This window comes from Lethenteron reissneri, chromosome 18, assembly GCF_015708825.2.
Source record: "Lethenteron reissneri isolate LAM-NWPU_2019-01 chromosome 18, ASM1570882v1, whole genome shotgun sequence".
Classification (NCBI taxonomy): domain Eukaryota; kingdom Metazoa; phylum Chordata; class Hyperoartia; order Petromyzontiformes; family Petromyzontidae; genus Lethenteron; species Lethenteron reissneri.
Window position 1 is genome coordinate 13136054 of NC_083796.1, and position 19969 is coordinate 13156022.

The 19969-nt window shown below is 48.8% G+C and overlaps 1 protein-coding gene across 3 annotated transcripts; it reads right to left on the reverse strand.

Moving 5' to 3' along the window:
* Window positions 1–517: 517 nt before the first annotated feature.
* Window positions 518–19597, reverse strand: LOC133343883 (uncharacterized). Of its 3 annotated transcripts, none has more exons than XM_061553851.1 (16): window positions 19299–19597; window positions 15735–17597; window positions 14476–14817; window positions 12347–13573; window positions 11517–11644; window positions 10133–10205; window positions 9866–9955; window positions 9643–9744; window positions 7508–7612; window positions 6660–6788; window positions 5329–5414; window positions 4839–4938; window positions 4100–4183; window positions 3028–3101; window positions 2281–2584; window positions 518–1970 (listed from the first exon to the last, which is right to left on the reverse strand). In XM_061553851.1, the coding sequence occupies exons 2-16, from the start codon at window positions 17571–17573 to the stop codon at window positions 1842–1844; spliced, it is 4812 nt and encodes a 1603-aa protein (XP_061409835.1). In that variant the 5' UTR covers window positions 17574–17597; window positions 19299–19597; the 3' UTR covers window positions 518–1841. The 3 variants fall into 3 exon arrangements, with proteins under 3 accessions (XP_061409835.1, XP_061409834.1, XP_061409837.1); XM_061553850.1 differs by having other exon boundaries at window positions 6660–6821; XM_061553853.1 differs by lacking the exons at window positions 518–1970; window positions 2281–2584; window positions 3028–3101; window positions 4100–4183; window positions 4839–4938 and having other exon boundaries at window positions 4982–5414; window positions 6660–6821.
* Between the last annotated feature and the right edge of the window lie 372 nt (window positions 19598–19969).

A 19969-nucleotide genomic window follows, 5' to 3' on the forward strand; every position in this document is an offset into this window, starting at 1 on the left:
AAAAGTTATCAGCTGCCTTCCAAGAGTGGTTCGGTATGTATTTAAAGCTAGGATAGTGGACATTAAGGAATGTTACGTTTTGAATTAGAAAAGTTAGTGCGTGCGCTTGGGCAGGACACGTCGCCGATTTTTTTATTATTTTTTTACCAAAGAGAGTTTCATGAAGTAATTTCAGGTCACCTTGACCCCTGGATCTGGGCAGAGTTGGCATGCCAGTCATGGGCGTTGTTTGACCACACTTCACCGTGCCGGTCAGTGCAGGTTCAAAGGGGGAAGGACCCAGGACTGATTAGGATTTCTCTCCCCACTGTCATGAGGTGTGGCCAGGAATCGAACTCCGGGGTTCGTAGTGCAGCGTGCTGACTATTGCGCCATCAGATGACCCCCCTGTAACGATTTATAATAAAATAAACTACAAATTGTTACATCTTATGAAGTGTTTTATTCAACAATTGACAATACAAATGTGCACTTATTTTTTAAAATCTAATAATATTCGATATGCATGCTATAAGAGGTGCCATACATTTGTCATGCTCGTGTTTCTGTAAATAAACGACGATGCATAATAATTTCTCAAATTGCAAATACAAATCACCAATTATAATCTTACGTAGAAACCCTTAGTATGTAACCCAATCGACTACTCTTGGCACGCACACACACGCATGCTGTTATCGGCCAAAAATTTACGGAAGTTTTAAACAAGGCATTGTTAATACTTGTACTCCTTAGCAACTGCACGCATAGAGCGACATGACAATGTATGGCACACAAGGGCGCTAATGTAAATATTGGAATTTTGCATCACTTATTATTTTCCATGTCCATTATTGCCAACATCTGCAAAAAAATATTTAGTACGTTTTTTTTTAAGTAGCAAACTTTCAACACTCAACATGAACCATCCCAAAAGCAGACAACGATTGTATATTCACCCAAAGTTTTAACCACTTTTTTACGAGCAACCAGCATTTGGTTTTGTAAATTGCCTGCATATTAAGACTTTCAGCTACGGATTCTCCAACATTACCTTATTTTTGCTACTGCTGCAAAGCTATCTGGTCCTATTTAATAATGTAGCAGTCACGTTGCACCGCCGCTGAAAGCCTAAGCGCATAGTGGAGAGATGGAAAAGCCAGCATTTCATTAAAGACGCTTGAGAACTGAAACGTTTAAGATCAAAGGTGAAGGTGGAGCTCTGCAAGCTGCTTTCTAATCAAACAAGATTAGTGGATATACAACAATTGTAAAAGTTGCATCTGCACCGGCGTGTACGCGCGTACATCCAGCGGGCTCTGGGGGGGGGGGGGGTTCCCCATCTGCCTGTGTGCGTCTTGCGCAAGCACCACCACAGACGGTGGGAGAAAACATGTTTGGAAAGGGGGGGGAGTGCTGAAATAAATTTGTGGGGGTGGATTTTTTGTTTAAAGTATATACTACAAAATTATTGGTAAGTGAAATATGTGTGTATGTGAATATCAATCTCTGAAACAAAAGAGAACGCAAGGCGATGGACTTGACATCAGTGTTATGTTTGTGTATTTATGTTGAACTTCTTTCGCGCCGTACGTAGCCAACCGTGCTAATTGGAAGTACGGGGGGGGACAACAGCAGCCGTGACCTTGCGCCGCTCTCGCCGGCTCTAGCTCGAAGGAGTTTTCCTGCAGAGGCTGCGTTTGAATGATGCGAGCGAATAAACTGGCACAACGCGGTATGTGGGGTGAGGCGGGGCGGAGGGCCTAAGTCCTGGTTTAGCCGTAGCTACCCGCGGTACCCTTGGGCACCACCAACAACCACAATGGGGCCGCGCTCTCTCGGCGTTCGGCACGCGGTCGCTCTTAGCGGCTGTTCGCCATGTGCACGCGCACAAAGGAGTCGAGGCGCTGGATCCGTTCCATCAGCAGGTCGCTCTCCCGCTCGCAGTGGTCGAATAAGAAATCCAGCGGGGAAACGTCCCAGTCCAGCTCCTGCGGAAGAGGACGGCACATTTAGTCACCGTACGGGACGTGGCGCATGCACGTCGGTGGGTGGGTGGGCGCGTGGGTGGGTGGGCAGGTGCGTGGGTAGGTGCGTGCGTGTAAGTGGGGTTGGCTTGTGGGGCCAGGAACAAATACAGGCACGTCCAAAAAAATGAAAGCTCATTCCCAGTGTTATGTTCGTTTGATGACATCAAGCCCTTGGTAACAAGCCAAACCACTTGGACTCTTTTGGGGGCCTGACAAGTGGGGGACGACACACCTACATTCGTCGCGAGAACAGCCACTACCTCGACCATACCTCCTTGCAGATCACGAGGACGGGCTCCGTGTGGTCAGTTTGAACAGATTTGCTGGAGGAGAGGGCATCGCCGTCCACCTCCAGGGCTTGCTCACTTCCCATCCTCACGTCCGGCGCCACGCTCAGCTCCGCGATGGGCTCCGCGATGGCCTCCTCCGTGAAGGGCAGGCCGGGCAGGCTGGGCAGGCCGGGCTGGCTGTGCAGGCCGGGCAGGCTGGGTTGGCTCGGAACGGCGGCGGTGGCATCTGGGAGAGGTGGAACGACGGGCGTCGCATGCCCGCTGTTGCTCTCTACGCCATCCCACCTGGGCAGAGAGCGGCACAGCGTTGACAAGTGCCCCCAGGGTCAACTGACAAGAGACCAAGATACCCCGTATAGCCTTCACATACTGTTGGGGCAAGTGCTGTTAGCGAGCACCTATGAAGGTCGGCACTGTGGCACACGAGGGGGTGGGTGGCCAACACCACGCCCGGCCGCCTTTGGCTCCCTAGTGGCAATATTTACACACCGCACGAGATACTCATTTGAGGCTGAGTCGACCTAGGGGAGGCCCAGGACCAGTTCAGGATGACGACAATGACGATGATAATGACGATGATAATGACGACGATGATGACGATGCGGGATGCACAGAGTATTGGACCGTCTGGCCCTAAACAACAAGTCCCTCTGCTTTTGACAATCGGCGTGTGCGTAGTTAAAGCACGAACATATTATATGAGGTGGGAGGGGGAATAAACAACAAACCCTGTGGCCAGTTTGCTCTTTTCCAGCTCACGCTCAGACTCCAGAAACTCCACCAGAAACTTCATCTCGTGGATCTGAGGAGCAGAAACTCGTGTTACATTTGCCTAAGTAAAGCGACTCCTCTGCTTACGAACATTCGACTTACGAACATTTAGAGATACGAACAAACCTGTCCGTATGCCCAGCTGCCTGTTCAGACCGAGAGTCGTAAGTTCAACCGTCACGCAACAGATGGCGGTGGTGGCATCTACATCTGCAGAACGTGAAGAACCAGTGGCATCTACATCTACAGGAGATTATACAACTTTTAAAGCCATTCCCCGTGTTTACGATATATGTTTGGAGTAAAGTTGGACTTACGAACAAATCGACTTACGAACAGATCTCTGGAACCGAACTCATTCGTAGTTAGAGGAGTCCCTATAAATTCTAATCTCTTAAGTTCGGAATTATTCAGTGTATAATTTTTTTTTACATTTATAAAATAAAATGCATTGCATGCATACGAGAGTGTTCTTGCCTATGTTATTAAATTATTTTGTATTATAGTCTATCTTATTCCTGATAGACCCTGATTATCCAAAGTGTTGACTTTCCCTATCTTTTAGCAAAATTACTGGCACGAGGTTCAACTGAGTTCTCCTTAACATCAATTGTGATGAATAGCAAAGGGAATGAATCATTATATCGACTGCATGTCAGGAAGTCCACATACCCACTTTGCATTACTATTTTGCAGAGTGATGCTACCCGCACAGCCATATATTTAATCAGTCATCGCCCATTTGAATCCGTGGCCTTTCAGTGGTAGTACATCGCTGTGTTCGGCATGCTGATGAATCCCAATCACGGCAAAACTAATTTACGTCTCCAATAACACAAACTGGCTGCCTTTTGAAAGGACTGTCAGCCACAGCATTGAACTGTATCAGTGAGTAAAAAAGCCATGCTGATATCATTTACAAAATACCAGATTACAGCTGCGCACTGACACGTCACAGTAACAACAATGTAATATAATCCCTAATTTCAATTGTGACATTGCATCCGTCACGTTCGAGCGTTGTCTGACCTCATACTTCAGCTGCGAGATCTCCGTCGTCAGTTGATGATTTGTCATCTTCTCCTCGCCGAGTTTCGACCTCATCCCCTCCATCTGGAGCAAGAAGCCGGACACACCAAAAGAACCGTGGGTTCACATTCACACACGTGGACTCTCTCCTACCAGCACGACCAAGCCACCGCACATCAGGGCTAGTGTCCTCTCGCCCTGATGTCATGAAGGTGGTCAAGATGGAGAGTATATTCCATTGGCTGTGTGGTGGCAAGGCCCCTAAGATCTCCCGTGGGGTCAGTGGATGAAACAAGCCTCTATTCGCGAACGACTAATGCCCACCTTTCACCGCACGCAATTTTACTTTTAATGCCTACCAGACGTTCTGGTTTGGCCACCACGATAGCCCTGTTTATTTAACCGCCTGTCCCAGTTGCCACAAAGCATCTTTTAGAATCAGGATTTTGTCCTGGTTTAACATTTTCTGGCCTCGTGCTCAACTCACGTTATGGGCAAAGGTGGGGTGTGGCGGGGGGGGCGCTATCCAAGCAGTGGGTGGGGTTGGCAGAAGAGTGGGTGGGGTCTTATGAGCAGCAGCGGATGGGGGCCACCTTCGGGAAGTTGGGCGGGGCTAGTAGCGATTTTGTGGGCGTGGTTATGTAAAAGTGGGCGGGGATGACATCTCGTCGCGCGCTCTCGGTTGGGCCTCCCAGCAATTCGGTAGCTTTTATTGATTTGCACGCTGCTCGTGGCCTACCTGGGCCACCAGGTCTCGGATCTTCTTTTGGTGCGAGGACAGCATGTCGTTGAGAAGGTTGATTCGCTTCTCCAGGAGAGCTCTGTCCCAGCCAGGTCCTCTGCAATTCAATTCATGTTAGCCGCAGAGGGCCCTTTCCCCGTTGACGATGGTGCGTTTGAATCGTAACTACTTTGTGTAAGGGACACCGATGAGGCGCTCTCCACAAGTGATAAACAAAGTGACCGGAGGGCCGAAGGATGAGTTACGAGCGCGGGATACACGCGCCAGGTCGTGGGGTCGGGCCGGCAGCACGCAAGGTCAGGAGCCCTGATTGGCCACTCGATGCTCAGTTCAAAAACGTTGACCTTTGTAGCACTGAAATCGTCACACTTAAATGTGAATATTGGTAGGTACTGAACAGTAAGTATAGCTGATGAGTAACAGTAGCCCGAATTATTATTTGCGCAGGAATTGTGGTGTTTATTTGACGAGTCGTTACAATATTTACCTTATAACTCCCTCTGAGTTTATTTGAGTGACAGTCTGCAGGTCTGTTTCCAGAGCTTCACACTCCTTGGCCGATTCCCTCAGCTCCTGAGAATGAAAAAAAGAATCCAAAGAAGTCCAACACCAGTCTGACACCGCCAGCCGTCAGCCCATCCCATCCGATCCAAGCTCAAGTTCATTGGGAGCTTGGACCATTCCTACTGACTAGTGTGAAATGTGTTTTCGGTGGTTGTGTACACAGCATGAGGTGCGCCTTGATACAAACTCGCAGCAGTAATTAAACCTCTGTTCTGTTTAGTTTTCTTTTTTACAACTTAGCTTTGCAAACTAGGCTTGCGGTTTGGGGATATCAAGCTGCGGGACATCTGCAGTTGTTGTCTAATGGCTGGTCTTTTAATGACCATAAGAGCATAACATTGTCACCACCACCTCAGGCTCATTCGTGGAGATTGGCTCCAACCAATTCTCAACGTTCTTTAAACATGACTTGGAGGGATGGAATTATGTTTTTTAATAACGAACTTTTTTACGAACTAAGTATTTGTTTTATAACTTGTTTTGAAACTGAATGTCCAAAATCGAGAGAGTGGAAGGTTCACACTGGCAGAGCTCGACTGACAAGGCCAAGGGAACGAGTCGACCCATTGTCTCAGTCCACCATGAGCTCTGCTGGCAGAGTCCGGCTCCGAGAGATTTGACTTCAGGCTGTGTTTGAACGTGAGCTGGTAAATATAGATTTGAGGTGGCCAATCCCTGTTTGCCCCGACACCATCGTGGCCGATGGCAATTGATGGGTAATGTGCGTTGAGGTACACGGTTAAAATGTAAAATATATATATGATGATGATGATTGACGAGGCTAATGATGATGATGATAATGTACGTGGAACTTCTTTCGTGCTGTACGTAGCTAACCGTGCTAATTGGAGGTGCTGAAAATTATCACGAGGCTAAATTCACGTAGTTAAAAAATGAAATAAAAATAAATGAAAAAACAACTAAATAAAATCACGACTTTCGGAGGCAACACAAGCTTCTGTCTTCAGGTGGAACCGTCACAGCAAAATTACTGCATCAATTATTTTGCTGTGACGGTTCCACCTGAAGACGGAAGCTTGTGTTGCCTCCGAAACAATTAGTTGTTTTTTCATTTATTTTATTTTATTTTTTACCTACATGACTTTACCGAAAAAACCAACGAGTATGAATCCTTGCAGTCAGAAAAACTTCAAATCTAGAATCATGAGGCTGATAATGAATTTGAGGATGATCTACGACTACGACGATGATGATGATGAAGAGGACGATGTTGACGATGATGGCAAGCCGCACCCCGCTGATCTCCAGGATCTCGCTGCTCATCCTCTGAGCCTCGGCCTGCGCTGCGTCAAGCCTGTTCCGCATGTCGCTGCCGCGCTCCTTGGTGGTTTCGATCTCCTTTTCGATTCCGATCACCTCCACCTGAACAACACGAGCACCGGTTCCATGAGAATTCTGCAATTATAGTGAAAAACAACAACAACACAAGTGCACCTGTCAGGTTTGAGTGACAGCCTCGGTTGACCGATGCATTGAGATACGGCTGAAAATGCTGCAGGGTTTGAGTCACTCAACTCTAATATGTATGTGTGTTGAACTTCTTTCGCACCGTACGTGGCCAACTATGCTCATCGGAGGTGCAGGGGAAGGACAACAAACTAAACACATAGATAACAAACTGTGCTGTCAGTGTCACGGCCCATTTTCAAAATGTGAAATTAAATATTCAGATATAGATAATCTTGGAAAATACACATTGCATATCAATGAATGATCACAGTTTTTTTAAACACTTGTTATGGACAAACACTTTATCTTCCATGTTCCCGTTGTTTTTCAATGTGCTGAATAAGGCCTATCACCTAAATTGTTGGCTTGCTACGCATGCTTCAGTTGTACAGCAGTGTGAATCACAATGTATTTTGAGACTCTGCTTCTTTGACCGTTTGGCTGGGGCAGAGTGCGTCAGTCACAAATCAGATGGTCACGGACTAAAATCCCAATTGAGGGTTAACTTGACTCTGTTACCCACACTATCCGAACAATCCGAACCCCGAGCGGTTCGGCCTAGCTTGTCTGTATGTGTGTTGAACTTATTTTGTGCTAATCGGAGGTGCGGGCTAGCTGCAAGGCAGTCTCACCTTGATCTGCTGCAGCCGGGCCAAGGCTTGGTCGTAGCTCCTCTGCAGGCACTCACACTCCAGCCTCTGGGCGACGCTGCTCCGCGAGGCGGTCATCAGCGCAGCCTGCACGGCAACCACCGACGGCGCGTCGACACCGCATCGACACCGCATGAATACCACATCGACACCACATCAACACCACATCGACACCACATGAATACCGCATCAACACCACATCGACACCACATCGACACCACATGAATACCGCATCAACACCACATCGACACCACATCGACACCACATGAATACCGCATCGACACCACATCGACACCACATGAATACCACATCGACACCACATCGACACCACATCGACACCACATGAATACCACATCGACACCACATCGACACCACATCGACACCACATGAATACCACATCGACACCACATCGACACCACATCGACACCACATGAATACCACATCGACACCACATGAATACCACATCGACACCACATGAATACCACATCGACACCACATCGACACCACATCGACACCACATGAATACCACATCGACACCACATCGACACCACATCAACACCACATGAATACCACATCGACACCACATCGACACCACATCAACACCACATCAACACCACATCGACACCACATGAATACCACATCGACACCACATCGACACCACATCAACACCACATGAATACCACATCGACACCACATCGACACCACATCAACACCACATGAATACCACATCGACACCACATCGACACCACATGAATACCACATCGACACCACATCGACACCACATCAACACCACATGAATACCACATCGACACCACATCGACACCACATCAACACCACATGAATACCACATCGACACCACATCGACACCACATCAACACCACATGAATACCACATCGACACCACATCGACACCACATCAACACCACATGAATACCACATCGACACCACATCGACACCACATCAACACCACATGAATACCACATCGACACCACATCGACACCACATCAACACCACATGAATACCACATCGACACCACATCGACACCACATCAACACCACATGAATACCACATCGACACCACATCGACACCGCATCAACACCGCATGAATACCACATCGACACCGCATCAACACCGCATGAATACCGCATTGACACTGCATCAACACCGCATGAATACCACATCGACACCACATCGACACCGCATCAACACCACATGAATACCACATCGACACCACATCGACACCGCATCAACACCACATGAATACCACATCGACACCGCATCAACACCGCATGAATACCGCATTGACACTGCATCAACACCGCATGAATACCGCATCAACACCGCATGAATACCACATCGACACCACATAGACACCACATCAACACCACATGAATACCGCATCGACACCGCATCAATACTACGTCGACACCGCATAAAGACCGCATGAACACCGACTCCACGGCCGTTTCCCCAGCATCGCCCCCCCCCCCTCCGGCCGTGCTACCAGCGTCGCGTCGTCGGGCTGCGGCGTCGAGCTGGCCACGTGCGGCGTCACGGGCAGGGGGGCCCGGCGTCGGTGACCCCACTCGCGCTCGACCCTCGTGGGGCACGACGAGGCTGCCGTTGTGAGGGAGCCTCCATCGGTGCCTCTGGGGAGCTTCTTCAGCTACGGGGGCTGCGCGTGGACGGCTCGTAGCTGGAGGGAGGCGTCGCTCATCTGGCCACGGGCCGCGGCTACCGTCGCCGGGCAGCCGAGTTGCAACGCCGCGGCCCTTCATATGAAGCGCGGCCCTTCATATTCAGAGACTGGCCCGTGGAATTGGATACCAAAGAACTACCCCTGAGATCCCTTTCTAGTGACCCTCATGTGAATGCGAGCAGTCAAACATTGCACACTACACACAGTCACTTGATGGCCATAGCCATCGCTTATCCAATCCAATGGGCACATTACCAATTGAAATGGGATGTATTCAATTAAAGCGTTGCAAACCCCCACTCTATCTGATCCTGAGCTCCACGCTATACTCCCCATGTCTTAAATCCACCGTGAGCCTGAATTCCAGTCCACGTGACCCCAGGACAACCTTAGCGCGCCCCACGTCAGGTGACAGGTACCTGTGCGTGCAGGTAGGACTCCAGCAGCTTGGCAATGGAGTGCGTGTAGTGCTCTATCAGCTCCGTGCCAAGCTGCGGCAAGGGCACGCCCGTGATGGCTTCCTTTCATCCGGGACAGACGAAACACAGCGCGTGTGCGCGTGAGGCTTCGGCAAAGAGAGCGACGGGCGGCAGTGGCCGGCAACGCAGAGGAGTTCGCGACGGCGTGGCCGTTGCTCGTTACCTTTCCGCTGGCCATGCCCGCAGCGTTCTGGCGAGTGGCTTTCAAGTGACGCTTTATCGTTTTGCTCAGGTTCTCCAAGTAACTTTTAACCTGATGAGGATACCACGAATGCCCACACACACACACACCAGAGGCTGAGGTTGTTGTTGGGTTTTTTTTCTTTCAAAAACACTTCACAAGTCAAGACACAAAACTAATTTGTCTACTAGCAGTGCGAGAGGTGGGAATTGGAATAAGGTGAAAGGTGAAGTTTAAGGAGCGAGCTACCTCCGAACATGTTTCTTTCTCCTCCACGATCAGCTCTCCCAGTTCACAGTCTCCTCCACTTGCCTCGACCAACCTACGGGGTTCAGAAGTCATCGGAACGTTCAGCGTCAGTCATTGCGAAATGATGTTAATCTCTGCACTGATATGGTCGTATTATTACTTTTTTACTCCGTTCATTTTGGTGCGATTGCCTAAGAATTTTTTGTTTACTGGTAGTAGGGTTTTCATTCGCTTGGTAGTGACTGTATATGGGATTTAGTGCTTTAATATAATTAATGTACAGCGTTGTGTGATGCTATCTTCTTTTTCTTTCGTATTGCATGAAAGCAACAGTTTGTATCGATGATGTCCTAGTTGAATGTTAAGGTCCTTCAACCAATCCAAGGCGGCAGTAGACGCTGAGTGGATTCCAGCAATGCCGCCAAGGTGTGAATGGGTGGCGCACTCATCGGTGATGCATTGGATGGTTTGGGCTTTACCACAGTCGTAGGCTGGTGAGTCTTGAATTGTACATTCATGGAACAACGTGTACGCACATCCACAGTGTGGACTACAGCCGTCAAGAGAGAGATCATCATCATGGCTTGGCTTCGCGAACGAAGATCTAGGAAGGACATCCACGTCTTCTGCAGGCACGCTGGTGGCTGAAGAGGCCTATGCGGGACAAGCAGGTCCTGCCACAACAGCTGCAAGTATAGGTCTCATCTGGGATGGGTGCTGAGGGATCATGGTTCTTCCTCCTTCTCCTTCTGTCCTCCATACGGGCCCTGCGGGTATCTTCGAAGAAGGAGGTGGCCTGGTGGACTGTGTGCCGCCAGGAGTTGCGATCAGCTAAGAGAGATAATCACGGCACATCCACGGTCGGGTCCTCAACGATGTTTTTGTTTGCCACGATTGTAGCCGCCCACCCTTCAGACCAGGGGTGAGGAACGCGGGCCGTATGAGGCCCGCGAAATCATTTAATGTGGCCCTGCCAAGGCAACCGCAGGCGGGACTCGAAATTCAATAAATCTAGTAGCAAACCTGGAAAAGCAGTTGCGAGTAGCAAACATCATCAATACCAGCTAACATCACGCGCCTTACCAAAGAGAAGCAGTTCCAGCCATCACACTAGGGGTAGTTAATTAAATGTTTGGCCAAATATAACGGGCTAATTTTAAAGTTGATAATTTTGTATGGCCCGCGAATGATGTTATAAATATCCAAATGGCCCTTGGCAGACAAAAAGGTTCCCCACCCCTGCTTCAGACATGTGCCGGTGGCTTTATTGTCGGCTGCCAGAGCCGAGGCGCTTATCCAGAGAGGCTTCCTGAATGTAAGCCTCGGGCGCGTGGGGTGCCATTAGCACGACCGACGCCGCTGCACGTGTATCAAACGCCTTTACCCAGGCTGCTGCAGGCCCACACCGGTGCCCTCCTCTAGTCCCTGGCCCAGCGACGGGATGTGTCTGTCCAGAGTGAGGACGAGCTCCTCCAAGCAGCCAACCACCTTCCACAGCCTCGCACACTCCTCCTGTCCACACGGAGGTCGCACAGAATTAGGTTGCCCTCCGTGCAAAATCAGTTAAACAAAAAAGGTGAATGTGCAGCCCTGCAATTGCTTCCTAATGCCACTGCTGGTAGAAAGGCCCTCCACTACCGGGGGGTACTGTACCCCATCCCGTGTTGGTAATAAGGGGTTGTCTTACCGGCTAGGAGATGGTAACTACCTCGCCTGGTATACAGGAGGTCGTGGGTTTCGATCCCCGTGGATTTTTCTCCGGGTCTTCCAGTTTTTTCCCTCCCATTTAGAATCAACGTCACGCGTTTAGACTATTTGTCTGCTGTAGATTTCCACACGACAAGCAACTTTGTTGACCGATCATTTGTGGCCAGGTCGTTTCTGCAAATGAGCTACACAGCTCAGCGGGTCTTACCTGGTAAAATAAAAAACATAGTTCAATAGTTCAAATCGTAGTTCCCTTTACCAAGCTGGTCAGGTCAGATTGGTGATGGGATGGATGCAGAGCTTGAGTCGTGTTAGCGATGACGGGGAATTGAAACGAGGTGACAGGGTTCAGAGTGGAGTGCGCTGGCCATTTCACTAGAGCACCTCCCCCACGTATTTGTATTGGACATCTAAATCTATGCTTGCATCGCGGTGACACATTTATCATGTTAATCGTAAATTTAAAGACAAAAATATTGCATTTATTTGGAAACGCATTCTACATACCTCATCTGGAAAGTGTAAGGCTTGTCCAACTAATCTATTTCCTCCGTGTTCTTCCACAGAACTCACGTTCCTCAGATCCATCACTTCGCTCGGTCCACGTTGCACTTGCCAACTCGTGCGATCCTTGAACCTCCCAGCATCCTCAATCTCCAAATCAACTTCCGATCTCAAGTCTCTATTTTGTCTTCTCACATCCTCTTGCATCTCTAACTCAACTTGCATTCTGGACATTCCAAAGCTTTTCAATGCACCGCTGTCCCGTTGGTCTGCGCTCAACTTGTGAAACATTTGTAAATGCATATCTTCTGCGTCTCTCCTGAACTCACTCTCTTCCATACATGACACGTACGTTTGCCTTTCACACTTCCCTGAACGTGGCGTTTTCAGCAGCAGTCTGTCGGCTGCGTCCGAATAAACTGTGGAAACGCTTGACTTTAATTCGCCACCTTTTAGCGATTTTCCCATTTGCGTTGACTCGTCCGTAAAAGCTGAACTCATCGAAGCGGCTACATCACCGAGCCACATCGGCTGCGACCGGTGCAGCGCGTGGCTACAATCCGGCCCCGCACTCTCAGCCTCGTTCACAGCGACTGCGGCCTCCGTTTGGAAGTCTGCTCGGTCTCGCGACGACGCTTTGCTCGCAGTCAACTGAGCCTCAGCACGATATTCTCGTGACACCGATAACCGACCGCGTTGCTCTTTTACGACTTGAGCCGCCAGCCTTGGCGACGGCTCGGAGCTGGCCCCTGCATCCCGCTGCGGCCCTCTCTCCGTTTGCTGTCTCGCGCTCCGCTGATGTTCCGCGTGACCTTGCTTCGTCCGGGCGCCTGCTTCCGCTTTTCCCGACTCAAATATTTTGGGAGACAGGCCGCGTTCACGAGGCACCTTCAATTGCTCCTTAGTGCCATGCTGCAAATATTCTCGGCCACATTGTGGTGCCTTTTTTGTGGATGTTTGAATTGTTTTAACCGTTGCTTCATCCGATCCCTGTATCAGGAGCAGTCCCCCTTTCCACGTCAGTCGCTCTGCTCCACTCTGCTCCCAACGCTCCGTCGCGCTGTCTTCGGCAAGGAAATCATCGGCAGACAGATACGGCTCATCGTCGTGGGAGTCCATGCTCTCTCTGGCTTCTTCGATATCGTTGCCGGAGTTTCCCTTTGTGTACCACTGGCACGGCTGTCTGCCTAATGCTCGCGGCAGTCTTTGCTTGTTTCCATTTCGCCCATCCTGCAAAACAATTCGCCTCATTAAAACTAAATACAGGTGCAGCCCTATCGTTGCTTGGTCACACAACTGCTGAAGGACCTAAACTAGTGGGAGCTTTTCCACGCTGACTTGATGCCTAGGAAGAGGTGGGAGCGCTCAATCTTTGTCTGACCACACACGACCTACCCATCGACTGTCACGAAAACCATCTCCACGGCTTCGTGGACAGAGGTGAGGACATTTAGAAAACCTAACCCCCCACCGTGTCAACTGCCGTGCCGAGAGATCGAACCGGTGATATGTGGGTTGCAAGTCCAGTGTGCTCACCATCACACCATGGTAGCATCTCTACCTTTTTGAAAGTTTGTGTCTTACTACCGTACATCCATATTCTGTCAAAAGGTAGCTCAACAATTGTGTATCGACATTGCGGTTTGCCTTGACAGCAGAGGAGTGATTTAGACTCTGAGATTAGAATAATTTTCTAACTATTTAATGAAGGAATATACTGTAATGCTATAAAATTGAGTTTGGAAAAAGCAGTGGTGCAGTGGTTATTGGACTGCACTATGAACCCGGTAACCTGAGTTCGATACCTGGCCACAGCTAACCAGCAGTGAGTGACATCGCGAACTTATCCTTCACCAGCCAGCACTGACCAGCAGCGTGGTGAAGTATGGTCAAACGACCCCCACGACCGACCCGGAGAGGGGAGGCCTTCATCCAGCAGTGCATTAATGACCGCAAAATCTATTTATTAAATCCTCAAATAACATTAAAATAATTTTTTTACGTTCCTCCCAAATTTATATTAATCCTGCCACAGCTCATACACACACACATATATTCACATTGTCAGAAGTATCTCACGCTTAATGAACTACATCAAGTGTTTGTTGTTACTCAACTTGTCGAGGACTCACCACATGCGAGAAACGAGCCTCCTGGACACCACTACTGCCCACAAGCGCCTCCTCTCCCCTCCCGCGAGCAACCCCCGGTACGGTCTGCGTCGCGACAGACGCAGACGGCCTTTCGTCCGTGCACTCCTCGTTATCCGAAGACTCGCTCTTCGTGCCGTACGCATCTAGCTCGGGGTAAGTCTGCGTGGATGCAGACAAGCTTGTTCTGCTGCCACGCACATCGCCGGGATGCCTCTGGATCGCTGCTGTTGCTGCTGATGATGATGTCGATTTTGATGGAGCGCTATTGCCTAGGGTCCTCCTTAGTTTGGTTCTACCTTCGTGTTCATCCTTATGTCTCCCCTTCAAAATAGAATGACGTTGAAATGAATTAACTGCCGTTTTATATCTCGCCGCAGAGTTTACGGGTGACGTTTCAAAAATAAAATGTATCCACATTGCGTTAACGATGAATAGGGAAAAAATGCTTCTGTGTGTAATATTAACTAACCAATGGATTAAAAGGTTAGGAATAGGCTGTTTATGAATCGTAATTAATCTGTTCGTGTTTATTAGTGTATAATCGGTGTTTATTTTACGTACAAAGCACACGGATTCTTTGTGTTTCGCTCTTATGTTGCGGTACATTACTAGATTATAATTATTAGTAGTATTAGTATTATCACCTCTCGTTTTTGAATTCCTCTGTGCAGTGCCTCAAGACACTTTGTATTGATAAAGTTATATATAAAGTCAAATAATTATCATAACTTTTACTGTTTCGTTACTGAAACACCATGCTTGGTTATTTAACAGCCAGTAAATAAAATATTTAATCCTATGCTGGTATTTGTCATCTATATTTTGTATTTTTAGATATTACTGCTATAGATGTGTGTGTTGAATTTGTGAAGATACTGTTGCTTCTTCGGATATGCTGTGATATTAGCAGCTGTATGTGTGCGTCAGTGTAAATATACTATTCTCTTGTCATCGTTTTAGAGTTCGTATATACACACACATCATGTACCGCACTAAATTATTTTACCTTATCGTGTTTTGTTACCGTTGAAGCGTTATCTACGTGACAAAAAAATACAAAATGATTTTAAACGATGCGGAGGGGGAACAGGCAAAGGCAGTTTGCATTTTAGCTAAAAAAAATCCCTTTATCTGGAACAGATAAAAACATAATTTTAAGCCAAAATATCAACCGCATTGCAACGTGTCTCCCCCGCATCGCTTCAATCCGTGTGCGCTTTTGCCGGTCTCAACCTCACCTGTTTGTTTCTAGAGCGGTTTGGTCTTTTTATAACAACGTTCACGATGGTCGTTTGGGGAACGTGATGCGATGGGAGTGTCGGCTGCACGGCCGCTGCTCCAGCGGAGCCCGCGCAGCCGTGCCCCGAGACGCAGCCTCCACCGTGCTCGTCCGTCGGTGGCCGTGCCCGCGCTTGGCTCCCCTCCGATGGGGGACGCGTCTCGACGGATGAAAACCCTGCGGTGGCGCCTTCTGTAAAGCGGTGCTCCTTGGAGCCCGAGTCGCTGTCCGAGCCGTCTGGCGCATACAAGGATCCCCTCTTGTACTTCACCGGTCCGATAATTATCGTCGATGGCAGTCTGCCCGGGTGTTCCGCGTCGATGTCGGATCCTTGATGGCCGGTTTTGGGCTGCGCCGCTCGAAGGCTCCCCGACACGTCTGGCTCGCGGCCTCTCGTGTCCGTGGCCATCGGGCCCCAAGGTCGTGGCTCCGGCTCCGCTTCGCCGTGTGGCGGAGGTGAGCCCTCTCGTCCCGGGAGGTCCGCTCGCTTCGCGCCGGACCCCGGTTCGGGTCGCGTCTCCAGCCACTCGCCACCCCCACGATGCATCTGCTCGGCATGCGGAGGAGGACCGCGCTGCGTCATGAGTTCGTGTTGTCCTTGTTGTTGTTGTTGTTCTTGTTGTTTTTGTCGCCGTTGTCCTTGTTGTTCTTGTTGTCCTTGTTGTCGCTGTTGTCCTTGCTGTCGTTCTTGTTCTTGCTGTGTGTGGTATTCTTGTTGTCGCTGTTGTTCCTGTTGCCCTTGTTGTCGTTGTTGTTCTTGTTGCCGTTCTTGTTCTTGTTGTCGCTGTTGTTCTTGTTGTCGCCGTTGTTCTTGTTGTGCTTGTTGTTGTTCTTGTTGCCGTTGTCGTTCTTGTTGTTCTTGTTGTCGTTGTTGTTCTTGTTGCCCTTGTTGTCGTTGTTGTTCTTGTTGTCGCTGTTGTTCTTGTTGTCGCCGTTGTTCTTGTTGTTGTTGTTCTTGTTGTCGTTGTTGCCGTTGTTGTTCTTGTTGCCGTTCTTGTTCTTGCTGTCGTTGTTGTTCTTGTTGCCGTTGTTGTTCCTGTTGCCCTTGTTGCCGTTGTTGTTCTTGTTGTCGCTGTTGTTCTTGTTGTTCTTGTCGTTGTTGTTCTTGTTGCCGTTGTCGTTCTTGTTGTTCTTGTTGTCGCTGTTGTTCTTGTTGTCGCCGTTGTTCTTGTTGTCGTTGTTGTTCTTGTTGTCGCTGTTGTTCTTGTTGTCGTTGTTGTTCTTGTTGTCGTTGTTGTTCTTGTTGTCGCTGTTGTTCTTGTTGTCGTTGTTGTTCTTGTTGTCGTTGTTGTTCTTGTTGCCGTTGTTGTTCTTGTTGCCGTTGTTGTTCTTGTTGCCGTTGTTGTTCTTGTTGTTGTTCTTGTTGTCGTTGTTGTCTTTGTTGTTCTTGTTGTTGTTGTTCTTGTTGTCGTTGTTGTTGTTCTTGTTGTCGTTGTTGTTCTTGTCGTAATTGCGGGTGCAGTGGCTGAATCAGAGCCTCGTCTCTTCTCGGTGTATATTCCGCAGGCCTTGCGTCTCTCTCGCCCTTGGTGTCATAGTACGGCATCTGCGGTGACTCAGCCACTGCCTGAGGCATCAGGGATCTCCCTTCATCGTCGTCGTCTTCCCCTCTCTCTCTCAACGCCCTCGGCTCATTTGAAGTCGCCGGTGGACGCTTCTTCTCAGGCAACTCGTAAGCCCCGGGTGGAACTGCACGGCTATATGTCACGTCTTTGCCACTCTGACCATTTTTCCTCGATGGCTCGCGTTGCATTTCATCTTTTCTTTCGGGTTCACGACTTTTCCAGCCAGGGTCCATCCGTCGCTTTTCCCCCGGCCGAGCCTTGAAGGGAGAACAACACGCGTGGCCGATGTGAAACCTTCCCGTGGAATTTGGAAGGGGAACGCGTGAACGAGTTGCTGTGACTGGCTTGAGAATTGTGTTCCTCTATAGCAGGTGACCTGTACGCTGTATGATCAGACTCAGAATCTTTATTTAGACTCCAGGAGGAATCCGATGAGCTATGAAGCTCTTTCGCACAGATGTCCAGTATGGGCGGATCAGCGAGTTAGAACAGCAAACGATGCAAACACACACGACAGGGGTGCCAAATAGAGAAAAAGGTAAGTAAGTCACGAAATATAAATAAATAGATAATTTTTTTTTATATAAGTCCGATTTAAATTGCGATTTAAAGCTTTCGTGACTGTAGGGATTCATATTCTTGGTTATTTCGGTAAAGTCACGTAGAAGGGAAATAATAAAGTAATATTAAAAATTTACATATAGAAATAATAAAATAACCCATAATAAAAAAAAAAATCATGTTTTAGATTTTATTCTTTTATTATTTCCCTTCTACGTACTTTACCGAAAGAACCAATAATATAAGTCCGATTTATCAAGCTTTGGAAAGACAGCAAAAGCAAGAACAAAACAGCCCCAGACCACACCAAGACAACACCACACAGCACATCAACATTGAACTATCGACACTACGCAGGTGAGGATCGAAGTTGCAAATCACATTTTGCAAATGTGGCTGCATCCGGCACTATCCTCCTGCTTCAGGACACTGAGGGCTATTGCAGCCCGTGCTGAGTGACCGCTTCTTCTAACCCACACCGCGTTCCGCACACCAAACTTTGCGCGTCCAAATACTTTATCGCTCTCATTCATTCCATGCACTGCTCAGCTTTTTTCCTGAGTTCTCACGACCTTTCTCAATCTAAGAAACATTTTGTCTCTTGACTCTTTATACCAGTGCTGTTTGTTGCTGGTCGCTTGCCATGTTGCACCTTTGGGCCATGTGCTCAGCACCCGTTATTTAGATTATATTCCCACAATGCCCTCACTCCAGCACACCACTTGTCACCTCAAGATTTTTGTTTACAGATTGCAAGAGTCGCATGGCACATTCATGCACGCAGGAGCCATAATCCGTGCCCTTTGCCGCGGATAAAATGAGTGAATTTATTAGATGGTCGGATGAAAGCTCCTCATTTCCATGAATTTCCTCATGCCAGGATGTCCCTAATGTCCTGCCAGATCGTGCAGATGTAACGTCCTTACCCAGTGCCCCGACTGGACATCTGTGAAAAAGAGCTTTATAGCTTATCGGATTCCTCCTCCAGTATAAATACATATTCTGAATCTGATGTACAAGGTGCTTTTAAAAAATGTTAACACTTATATGGGACTATCGTTTTTAATTGGAAAAGAACGGATAAAACACTGTAACATGATAACACTGTAACATGATAAAACACTGTAACATGATAACAAACGTATGTTAGTAGCTTCAAAACGTGAAAGAGTCTCTACTTGTTCGCCATCATTGTCCACACGTGCCTGGAATTTTTCCCAGGTGGTCTCCAGAGCCCGGAGGCACATTTCCCGTGCTATTGCTGCAAATTCTCGTAAGTGTCAACATTTTTTTTAAGCACCCCCTGCATGTACGTTGAACTTCTCTCGCACCGTACGCAGCCAACCGCGCTGATCGGAGCCGCGACGGCGGGCGAATGTGGGTCGGTGTGCGAGCACCTCGGCGTCCGTGACGACGTCGACGGAGGAGCGGTCCCGTGGGGGCCGCCGGTTCTCGTCTCCGGCAACGGCGGCGAAGGGCGCTGGTACCTCGTCCAGGGACTGCACGCGGGGCGACCGCCACTCGTCGTGCCCGGAGTCGCTCTCCGAGAGCGTCACCAAGCCCGCCGGCACGGCAGGGGAGCCAGCGCCTCCAGGTCCTCCACCCTCCACTGGAACACACAAAGACAAAGATCCCCCACCCCTCCGTGTAGCCTTTAACAGACCGTTGGGGCAAGTGCTGTTAGCGAGAATTTATGATGGCCGGCACGGCACACGAGGGGGTGGGTGGCCAGCACCACGCCCGGCCGACTTTGTCTCCCCGGTGGCGATGACGGATGCACGTACCAGCACGCACAAAAAAAAGGCAAAGATCCCCGCCCCCCGTGTAGTCTTAACAGTGCTGTTAGCATAGTCACAAAATACATGCATGCAATGAAAACTCATTCTAAATTGAAAACTAATTTCTTTAGAACTGCTTGTTGTGTTAGTGTTGATGTCCTTCCCACGCACCTCAGATTAGTACGGTTGGCTACGTACGGTGCGCAAAAGATGTTCAACATACATACATGCATACTCAGAAATACACAAACAATATTACACACATCAATTTCCTTATGAATGTATGGGAG

Bases quoted from the DNA above. Each gene is read 5' to 3' on its own strand.
- LOC133343883 (XM_061553850.1), bottom strand. From the start codon at position 17,573: ATGGACCCTGGCTGGAAAAGTCGTGAACCCGAAAGAAAAGATGAAATG. The intron at 7,613-9,642 runs GTACCTGTCACC...GTTGCCGTGCAG, and splicing joins AGTCCTACCTGCACGCACAG to GCTGCGCTGATGACCGCCTC. The intron at 1,971-2,280 runs GTATGGTCGAGG...CCTCTTCCGCAG, and splicing joins TCCTCGTGATCTGCAAGGAG to GAGCTGGACTGGGACGTTTC.